The sequence below is a fragment of the Chroicocephalus ridibundus genome, chromosome 26 (genome assembly GCF_963924245.1).
Source record: "Chroicocephalus ridibundus chromosome 26, bChrRid1.1, whole genome shotgun sequence".
In the NCBI taxonomy this organism is placed as follows: domain Eukaryota; kingdom Metazoa; phylum Chordata; class Aves; order Charadriiformes; family Laridae; genus Chroicocephalus; species Chroicocephalus ridibundus.
In genome coordinates this window covers 1,404,369-1,414,194 of record NC_086309.1, presented here as the reverse complement: position 1 = coordinate 1,414,194, position 9,826 = coordinate 1,404,369, and the positions used below count along the sequence as shown (strand labels likewise).

Below are 9,826 nucleotides of genomic sequence, written 5' to 3'. Positions count from 1 at the left end.
AACCCTCCCCCCCCCCCCCCCCGGTAGTTTTTGGTGATAGACGTTGCCTTTTTTCTGCTTCTTTTAAGGACGTTTTTAACAATTTGTGGTATTTTCCAGGGCCGATGCGATTAGTGCATGAGAAAAACAAAACAAACAAACAAACAAAAAAATGTTTAACGCTCGGGGGGGTCCGGCCGGGCCCTTTTACTGCTGAATTTAAAAAGAAAAAAAAAAAAAAAGAAAAAAAAAAAAGAGGAAGACGAGAAAAAAAAAAAAAATTCGGGAGTTGCTGCAGCGTTTTTGGGGGTGTTGGGGGGGGTGTCGGGGGGGGTTGTCCCGGACCCCTGGGTCCCCTGGTGCAAATTGGGACTGGGAGAAACCAGCTGCAAAACTGGGGGAAAGTGGTTGGAAAAAGGGGCGTCGAGGGCTGGGAACCGGCCGCAAACTGGGAATGGGGACGCGGGACTGGGAACGGGGGTGCCAAAAACCAGGAACCAGCCGCAAACTGGGAACCAGCCGCAAACTGGGAATGGGGGCGCGGGACTGGGAACGGGGGTGCCAAAAACCAGGAACCAGCCGCAAACTGGGAACCAGCTGCAAACTGGGAATGGGGACACGGGACTGGGAATGGGGACACGGGACTGGGAACAGGGGGCGCTGAAAACTGGGAACCAGCCGCAAACTGGGAACCAGCTGCAACCTGGGAATGGGGACACGGGACTGGGAACAGGGGTGCCAAAAACCGGGAACCAGCCGCAAACTGGGAACCAGCTGCAAACTGGGAATGGGGGCATGGGACTGGGAACGGGGGGGCGCTGAAAACTGGGAACCAGCCGAAAACTGGGAATGGGGACGCGGGACCAGGAACGGGGGGGGCGCCGAAAACCGGGAACCGGCCACAAACTGGGAATGGGGACGTGGGACTGGGAATGGGGGGGTGCGCCGAAAACCGGGAACCAGCCGCAAACTGGGAACCAGCCGCAAACTGGGAATGGGGGCGCGGGACTGGGAACGGGGGGCGCTGAAAACTGGGAACCAGCCGCAAACTGGGAATGGGGACGCGGGACCGGGAATGGGGGTGCCAAAAACCGGGAACCAGCCGCAAACCGGGAACCAGCTGCAAACTGGGAATGGGGCACGGGACTGGGAACGGGGGGTGCCGAAAACCGGGAACCGGCCACAAACTGGGAATGGGGACACGGGACTGGGAACAGGGGTGCCAAAAACCGGGAACCGGCCACAAACTGGGAACGGGGACACGGGACTGGGAACAGGGGTGCCAAAAACCAGGAACCAGCCGCAAACTGGGAACCAGCCGCAAACTGGGAATGGGGGCACGGGACTGGGAACAGGGGGCGCTGAAAACTGGGAACAGCCGCAAACCAGGAACCAGCCGCAAACTGGGAACCAGCCGCAAACTGGCAATGGGGACATGGGACTGGGCACAGGGCACCGCAAACTGGGAGCCAGCCGCAAACCGGGAACCGGCTGCAGACTGGGAATGGGGATGTGGGACTGGGCACGGTGGTGCTGCAAACTGGGAACCAGCCGCAAACCGGGAACTAGCCACAGACTGGGAACCAGCCGCAAACTGGGCTTGGTGGAGCGGGAGCGGGCGGCACACGGGAAAGCTGCTGGGAACCACTCCCTGCGAACTGGGAGCCGACGTCAGCCCGGCCTCCGCAGCCCCCGGTTTTGGGTTATTGGGCAGAAACTGGAGCAAATCGGCTGCGACCCGCTGGGGTTTTCTTCCCTCTTTCTTCCCCCGCGAAGGAAGCGGGGACAAACCGGGGCTTTTTCCACCTTTTTTTTTTTATTTCCCGGCCCGTCTCCTCCGCCCCAATCCCCCCGCAACGACCACAGGGCAGGGGGGGGCTGCAAAAAACCGGGGCTGAAGTCGCCCATTTCCAGCGTTTGCGTCCCAATAAACAACTTTTTTTTGCCCCAAACCGCCCTTTTTTTCGTTTTTTTTGGTTTTTTTTTTTGTAGCAGGAACGCGGGTGCAAACAGTGGGGGCAGGATCCGCTCCAGGAGGGTGCTGATGCGCAGCACACACACCCCCCCCCCAGGGCAAGTGAATAAATACAAAGCAGCCAAAAACTGCGGGGGGGGGGGGGGGGGGGCGGCACAGAAAAACAGCGTCTGAAGGGGCGTGAGCAATCCCGACCCCGGGGGGGGCATTAACTGGATTTTAACCCCCCCTCCGGGGCGTCTTCGATCCCATGGGGGGTGGGGGTTGGTGGTGTTAATCCCCCTGAAGGGGTTTTAATTCTCCTGGGGGGGGGTGCTTAATCCTCCCAAAGGGGATTATTTAATATTCCTGGGGGAGTTTAATCCTCTTGAAGGGAATTTAATCATCCAGGGGAGGGAAATAAGCGTCCTGGCAGGGATTAAGTATTCCAGGGCGGGGGGGGCGGGGGGGGGGGGCATTTAAACCTCCCAAGGGGCTCTTAATCCTGTGGGAGGGGAGGGTAATCCTCGGGGGTGGGATTTAATCTTCCTGGGGGTGTTAATCCTCCTCGGGAGTTTTTAATCCTCCTGGCGGGGCTTAATCCTCCCCCCCGGGGTGGGTTTGATATTCCTGGGAGGATGTTAATCCCCTGGGGGGGTGGATTTGAGTCTCTTGTTGAGGGGGGGTGGTGGATTTAAACCTCCCCGGGGGCTTTTAATCTTCTGGAAGGGCAGTTAATCTTTCCGGGGGGTGGAATTTAATCTTCCTAGGGGAGGTTAAACCTCCCAGGGGGCTTTTAATCCTTGGGGGGGAGGGGTTAATCACCCCAGGGGGGGGCTTAATTCTCCTGGGGGGGGACCTGATCCTCCTGGGGGGCGTTGTTTAATGTCCCCTGAGGGGGGGGGCTTAATTCCCCTGGGGAGGGTCTGATCCTCCCGGGGGGAGAAAATGCCCCCCAGGGTGGGTTAAATTCTCCTGGGGGGGTGTCTGATCCTCCTAGGGGGAGTTTAACCCTCCCCGGGTGGGTTTAACGCCCCCCCCCCCCCCCATTGGTTTCTTACCCCTCCGTGAAGCGGTTCCAACTTCCCCCAGGGGGAGGGATTTTCCCACCCCATCACCGAGTGTGCGCCGGGGGGGGTGCGGGGCGGGGGGAGATGATGACAAGGCCCCCCCCCCGCCCCCCCCCCCGGGCCCCCCCCCCCCAGCCTGTCACTTCTCGGGGGGTTCCTCGGGGACGATCTCCACCTCCAGGCGCCCGACGTACAGGGAGAGGGCGCAGAGCCAGAGCAGGGCCAGCAGCGCGGCGGCGGCGGCGTTGGCGGCGGCCGTGGGCGCCGGCAGCATCATGGGCCGGCGCAGCAGCACCAGGTTTACCAGGTACGACCCCGCCCCGTAGGACACGCACAGGCCCCCCAGGATGAAAAAGCCTGGAAAAAAAAAAAAAAAAAGGAAAAATGAACTCCCCCCCCCAAAAAAAAACACCCCCTGTCGTTAGAATATTCCGGCGGGGGAAGGGATTTCCCGCCCCCCGCCCCAAGGCTGGCGGGGTTTTTTTTCGCTATTGTGACGAGGAATGGGAAAACGGGGCAAAATCTGGCAAAATGAGGGGCCCCCAAAGGGACACCGACCCTAAAATGGAAGAAATGGCCCCAAAACCTCCCCAAAATGGGCAGCCGGGGGGGCGGAGGGGGTGCTGGGGATTTGGGGGGAGGTTGGTTGGTTTTGGGGTTCAGGTAGGGGGCTGGGCGGGGGCTGTCCCCAGGGACGGGTGGGTGCCCCGGGCAGGGAGAGCGTCCCCAGAGCGGGTGTCCCCCCCCCTCACCGTAGGCGGCGTCGCGGCCGGTGTCGCTCTGGACGTAGGAGATGACGCCGACGCCGGTGGCCAGGAGCCCGTTACGGAACCAGGAGAGGAGACCTGGGGGATGGGTGGGAGAGGAGGTCAGCGGCGGGCAGGCGGGGGGGGGGCGGGGGCCGGGACCCCGACCACCCTCCCGCCATGCTCCCGCCCCCCGCCGCCGCCGCGGCCCCGCCCCTCACCGCCCTCTCACCGCCCTCCAGCGCCTTCCGCAGCAGCCAGGCGTCCGCCCGCTCCAGATCGGAGGCGGCGGGGGGCGGCGGGGCCCGGCCCAGGCTGTACCGGGGCCCCCGCAGCCTCCGCAGCGCCGCCGCTGCCGCCCGCCCCGCGCCGCCCCACCAGCCCATGGCGGCCCCGCCGCCGCGCGCCTCCTCCCGACCGGCGCCGCCGCCGCCGCTCCGCCCCCATTGGCCGCCGCGCCCGCCGCTCACCACGGGCCTCCGCGCCCATTGGCGGAGCCGCACGCCAGTCGCCGCCGCCCCACCTCGCGCGCGGAATGGCGAGCGGCCCTTGGCCAGAGCGCAGCGCCCCGCCCCCCTGCGGCGCGGAAGAAGCGTCTCTATTGGCTAGGCGCGGGACGCGTCGGGAAGCAACTTCCGGAAACCTCCCGCTTCACCCCGGAACTCGCGCACAGAACAGAGAGAGAAAAAAAAAATGGCCGAAACACCATTTTTCACCTCAAAACGCCACTTTATGAAGCGGGGCCGACCCGCCGGTGTTCCCCGGGAGGGTGAGGCGGGCGGGCGGCCCCCGGGACGGTGCGGGGGGGAGGGGCGGCGGTGGCTGCGGCTGTGGGGAGGGAGGAAACGGCGCTCGGTCAGCGGCGGGAGGGGGGATACCGATGGGGGTGGGGGGGGGCGGTACCGCGGGCTCGTTATTGCCAGGTCGCCCCGGCGCCACTCACCCGCCCGGCCGCCGCTTCCGGCCCCGCCTCCTCCTCAGCGCGCCCGCCCATTGGCTGCAGCACAAGACAGGCCCCGCCCCTCCAGCGGAAAGGGGCGTGTCCAGCGTGGGGTGCCACGCCCCCGCCAGCGGAGAGGGGGGCGTGGCCGGCGGAAAGCCCCGCCCCCGCCCGAGCCCAGCGGGGACGCGGGGTGGAGGGACGGGACGGGGAGGCTCGCGGGGGGGGTGAATTTTGGGGCATTTTGGGGTGAAACCAGCGCTGGGGCGCGCTGCAGGGGACAGCGGACAGACCCGGGAGTGGGGACGCCCCAAACCAAGGGAAAACACAGCGATTTGAGGCTGTGTTCTTCCCCCGTGCCCCCATTCCTCCCTCGTGTGTCCTCCCCCACCTTGCCCCCCGTGTCCCCAGTGTCCCGTCCCCGCCCCCCCCCCCCCGGCGTCCCCTCACAGCTCGTCGTCAAGGCCGTAGTCCTCCTCGGGGAAGTCCCCGGGAGTGACGCTCTGGGGCTTGACGAAGGCGCCGTACTTGGGCTGACACTCGAAATACCGGCGGCCGCCCACGCTGCGAGGGGAAAAGAAAGCTCGGGGCAGGGGCCAAAGACCCCCCCCAAAAGAGGGGACACCTTGGGGACACTCCAGGGACCCTACCTGCCATCGTGCTTGCCCAGCGGCTCGTCGTAGCGGACACCCACCCAGTATCCCGGCTTGAAGTCAGTTTGGCCTGCAGGGAGAGGGGATGTCATTGCCTTGGGGTGATCTGGGGACAAAGCCGGGGGGGTTTGGGGACAGTTCGGGGACACGTACCCACGTACATGACGGTGGCCCGCTTGCAGGGCTGTCCCGGCACCCGGACCTGGCAGCGGGCACCCAGGGGGATAGTAGCCGCCATGGCTGCCTCCTGTGCCTGGCGCTGCTGCTGCTCAGCCGCTCGCTGCTGCGCCCCCTCCGTGTCGAAACGTCCCCACTGCCGCTGGCGCAGGAAGGAACGCAGAGACTCTGGGGGATACCATGGGGACACTGGGCTGGCACCATGGCGAAGATGGAAGCAGGGGTCCCCAACAGAGGTTGGGGATGCAGCGGGGACAGGGGACATCTCCTGAGGGGGGGGGGGAGGTATGACACGGCAGGGATAGTGGCAGTGGCACCACAGGGGACGGGGTGGTCACTTCAACCATGGCGGTGACACAGTGAGGACAAGGAGAGTGTCACCACAGGGGACAGGGGATGGGGACCTCAACCAGGGGGACAGTGACACAGGGGAAACAGGGACAGTGCCACCATGGGGGACGGGACGGTGACCTCAGTGAGGCAGTAAGGTGCCACCAGGATGGACAGAGGGGTAGGTGTGCCCCCTCGGCACCAGGGAGCTGACACCACAGGGCCACCCAGAAAGAGGGAACGTCCCCAGGGAGGGGAGGTGGCCCGTGAGGACATTGGCATCACCTGGCCGCTTGTCGTAGTCGCTGTCGGCGATCTGGTACTTCTCCACCTGCGAGACGTCCTCGTACTCCCCGATGCGTGCCCCGCTCCGGTCGATCACCTGCAGGGGGGGCGGGCAGGGGAGTTACAGGGAGAATCTCCCCCGCAGGGGGGGCCGTTTTGGGGTAAGAAAAGGGGGGATGGGGACATACGTGGATGCGGCAGCCGTCAGTCACGGGGTAGGAGCCCAGCAGGGCCTCATCGCAGTCCAGGCGTCCCAGCAGCTCCTCCTGGGTGCTGTAGAGCTCCAGGTCCATGCAGGAGGCTGGGCTGCCCACCACCAGCTCCAGTTTGCACTGGGAATAGCGGGAGTAGGGTGGGTGGGTGGTGGCAGGACTCAGCCCCGGGCTGGACCCAGCCCACAGGATGCCAGGGCAGGTGGAAGGAGCCGGTGCTGGTGGCTGGAGGGGGCTCCCGGGCTGGGCCTCCTCCCCAGACAGGGGAGAAGCCGGGGGGAGGGGGGGAGTGGGGGTGTCTGGGGGAGAAGCGGGGAGAGGGAGCGGTGCTGGGGAGGATGGGGGGAAGGGGGCAGCGCAGGTGAGAGGAAAGAGAGTGTGTCCCAGGGAGAGGGGATGGGAGGAACAAGTGGGGCCCGGTGGGGGAGAGGGGGAAAAAGCGGGGGTCCCGGGGAGGGGAGGCAGATAGGGGAGTCCCAGGGACCGGGGGAGGGGGTGAGGAAAAGAGGGGGTCCCAGCGAGGAAGATGAGAAGGAAGACGGGGATCTTGGCCTGCCATATGGAGGAGGAGTGGGGAGGGATCCCGGCAAGGAGGCGGGGGGGGGTCCTGGTGAGGGGGAAGAGGAAGGAGTCCCAGTGACGGATGCGGGGAAAGAGGGGCTTCCCGGTGAGGAGATGGGGGGGAGAAAGAGGAAGGGGGGGGGTGTCCCGGTGAGGGATATGAGGAGGGAGTCGGGGATCCCGGTCCCCCCTGAAGAGGACGCGCGAGGAGGGGTCTCGGTGAGGAGGGGGTGGGGGTTCCAGGCCTCGCTGCGGCGGGGGGGTGGGGAGGGGAGGGGCGTGCCCCGGTGGTACCCGCCGTCCCGGGGAGGAACGTGGCCTCCCACGAGGAAGGGGCGGTCCCGGTCCCCAGCAGGGGAAGGGGAATGAGGAGGAGGGTCGCGGCGGAGGGGGCCCGTACAGGGGAGGCGGGGCCCGGCCCGCCAGGGCGGAGGCCAGGGAGGGCCGCAGCTCCGGTACCTTGAACTCGGCGATGGTGAGGCCGGTGCTGTACCGCTTGAGGGCGCGGAAGGAGTTGAGGCTGCTGCTCACCGACAGCGACACGGAGCCAGCCCCGAGGCCCAGCCCGGGCCCGGTCTCCGCCGCCGCCTTCATCCCGCCGCCACCGCTTCTGGAACCTTCGGCCCGCCCCGCGCGCTCGCCCCGCCCCCGCCGCCCGCCCAATCGGCGCCGCCGGCCCGCCCCGCGCGCAGCGGGGCAGCCAATGGCGAAGGACCCGCCCCCTGCCCCACCCGCCAATAGGGACGCGCTCGGGAGGAAGGGGAGGGGCCCGCGCATGCGCCGGCCGCCGGTTTGTCCTGCGCCGCCGCCGTCGGGGCCGCCATGGAGGCGGAGGGCGGCTACGAGCCGGGCTTCGTGGGGATCCGCTTCTGCCAGGAGTGGTGAGGGGCCGCCGGTACCCCCCAGCTCCCTCCCTGCCACCCCCCCGGCCCCCTCGCTGGCCTCCCCAGATACCCCTGGTTCCCCCAACCCCGCCCCGGGCCCCCCAGATACCGCCCCAACCACTCTCTGGGGCCCCACAGGTACCCCCTGAGGTCCCCCCAGCCACCGAGACACCTCCGGGTTCCCCTAAGCCCTCCCCAGCCCCCCCAGATACCGCCCCAACCCCACCCCAACTCCCCCAGATACCCCCGGCGGCCCCCCAGTCCCCCCTCTCCCAGGGATGTGGCCCCGGGAGTCGTTCGTTCCCCGCCCCCCGAAGAGACCCCGCAGTGACACCCCCCCCGTGTCCCTTCCCAGCAACAACATGCTGTACCCCAAGGAGGACAAGGAGAACCGGATCCTGCTCTATGCTGTGAGTGCCCTTCGCCCCCCCACGCTGCCGCTGCCGGGGGGGACCGGTCTCAGCGTACCGGACTGCGCGGCACTGGGACCGGTCCCGGAGGCATACTGGGACCAGTCCCATCCTCGCAGTGGGATGTGCCTGCCCTCCCAGCCCCCACGGGGACCCCCTGGTGGGGCCATGCCGCACCCCTCCCAGTTTGGCACTGGGACCCCTCCGTAACCCCCAGCTCTTCCTCCAGTGCCGCAACTGTGACTACCAGCAAGAGGCTGACAACAGCTGCATCTATGTCAACAAGATCACCCACGAAGTGGAGTGAGTTCGTTAGCGGAGGGAGTTTGTTAGTACTACTGGCCACCTGGGTCCTGGGCAATTAATGGGGGCAATTAATAAGAACAGTTCTTGTATACTTAATTAGTAAAAAAGACAGTTGTGGTAGTTAATAAGTGATCGAGGGGCAACTGGTTCGCAATAAAGGGAAATAACAAGGGAGAACAATTTAAGGGCGCTTAAGGTGGGGGATACCAGGGTTGCTAATAGCCATGGGGTAATTAAGGGGCCTAATTAATGCCCTGGGGTGTCTCCTTGCAGTGAGCTCACGCAGATCATCGCCGACGTCTCCCAGGACCCCACACTGCCCCGCACCGAGGACCACCCCTGCCAGAAGTGAGTGGGGATGTGGGGACCCCCATCGGGGACATCAGCTCCCCCCCTGCTCTGGTGTTCCCCCTCGGATCTCCGGTGCCCTCCCCAGTTCTGGTGTCCCCCCCACCCCGTGGGCTCTCAAGTGTCCCTCTTTGTCCCTTGTGGCTCCAGTGTCCCCGTGGGTCTCTGATGTCCCCCCCCACGCCTTGTCACCACTGTCCCTCTTCTCCCCCAGGTGTGGGCACAAGGAGGCTGTATTCTTTCAGTCACACAGCGCCAGAGCCGAGGTGAGGTGACCCCCCCACCCCCACGTCACCGTTCCCCCTATGCGTGTCCCCCACCACCACCACCGTGACGCCCTTCTGCCCCCCAGGACGCCATGAGGCTCTACTACGTTTGCACGGCCCCGCATTGCGGCCACCGCTGGACCGAGTGACAGCGCCTGGAAACACTCTCAATCTCAACATTGCCACAGATTGTGGCCGTTGCCCCAGAACCTGCCCCCCACCACCACCACCCCCAGCCCCTGAACCCCCCAACCCTGGGTCCACCTCTCCCCCCGTACCTGCTGGGGTGGCATTTTGGTGGCAATAATGATTATTTTTGGCAGTGGTCTGTGTCGGTGGCTCTCTGGGGTTTGAGGGGGCTGCGGCGGGGGAACAGGGCTGCGCTGGGGGGGGGTGTGTTATTGGGTTGGGGGGGCGGCATTGGAGGGGGATGTGGCCGGGGGGAGATGGACCCAGTGGGGATGTCACAGCTGCGGGGCCCAAATCGTCCGCGGTTTCCTCCCAGTCACAGGGGATGGGCCCCAAATCACATCCCTGGTACCCCAAATTGCCCTACTCAGCCTCAAATTGCAGCCGTAGGGCCCCAAGTCACAACCCCGGTGCCCCAGGTTGCTCACTGAGTGCCCCACATCACCCCATAGCAGCCCTAACATGTCCCTACCGGGCTCTAACTCACCCCCCTGGAGCCCAGTTTGCATCCCCAGT

General features: G+C 65.7%; 3 protein-coding genes across 4 annotated transcripts; 1 reads left to right on the top strand and 2 right to left on the bottom strand.

Annotated features, from left to right (window-relative positions):
- Positions 1–3,100: 3,100 nt before the first annotated feature.
- On the bottom strand, positions 3,101–4,191 carry TMEM160 (transmembrane protein 160). Its single transcript, XM_063318469.1, has 3 exons — positions 3,982–4,191; positions 3,756–3,848; positions 3,101–3,360 (listed from the first exon to the last, which is right to left on the bottom strand). The coding sequence occupies exons 1-3, from the start codon at positions 4,133–4,135 to the stop codon at positions 3,143–3,145; spliced, it is 465 nt and encodes a 154-aa protein (XP_063174539.1). The 5' UTR covers positions 4,136–4,191; the 3' UTR covers positions 3,101–3,142.
- TBCB (tubulin folding cofactor B) lies at positions 3,315–7,573 on the bottom strand. 2 transcript variants are annotated; one of them, XM_063318466.1, is made up of 9 exons: positions 7,367–7,573; positions 6,323–6,466; positions 6,135–6,231; positions 5,496–5,687; positions 5,340–5,412; positions 4,693–5,253; positions 4,466–4,577; positions 3,756–3,848; positions 3,315–3,360 (listed from the first exon to the last, which is right to left on the bottom strand). In XM_063318466.1, exons 1-6 carry the CDS (start codon positions 7,499–7,501, stop codon positions 5,136–5,138), a joined length of 759 nt encoding a protein of 252 aa, XP_063174536.1. In that variant the 5' UTR covers positions 7,502–7,573; the 3' UTR covers positions 3,315–3,360; positions 3,756–3,848; positions 4,466–4,577; positions 4,693–5,135. The 2 variants fall into 2 exon arrangements, with proteins under 2 accessions (XP_063174536.1, XP_063174538.1); XM_063318468.1 differs by lacking the exon at positions 4,466–4,577 and having other exon boundaries at positions 3,318–3,360.
- A 67-nt stretch (positions 7,574–7,640) lies between these two features.
- Positions 7,641–9,444, top strand: POLR2I (RNA polymerase II subunit I). Its single transcript, XM_063318472.1, has 6 exons — positions 7,641–7,788; positions 8,147–8,201; positions 8,431–8,504; positions 8,781–8,855; positions 9,070–9,121; positions 9,208–9,444. The coding sequence occupies exons 1-6, from the start codon at positions 7,730–7,732 to the stop codon at positions 9,268–9,270; spliced, it is 378 nt and encodes a 125-aa protein (XP_063174542.1). The 5' UTR covers positions 7,641–7,729; the 3' UTR covers positions 9,271–9,444.
- Positions 9,445–9,826: the final 382 nt, after the last annotated feature.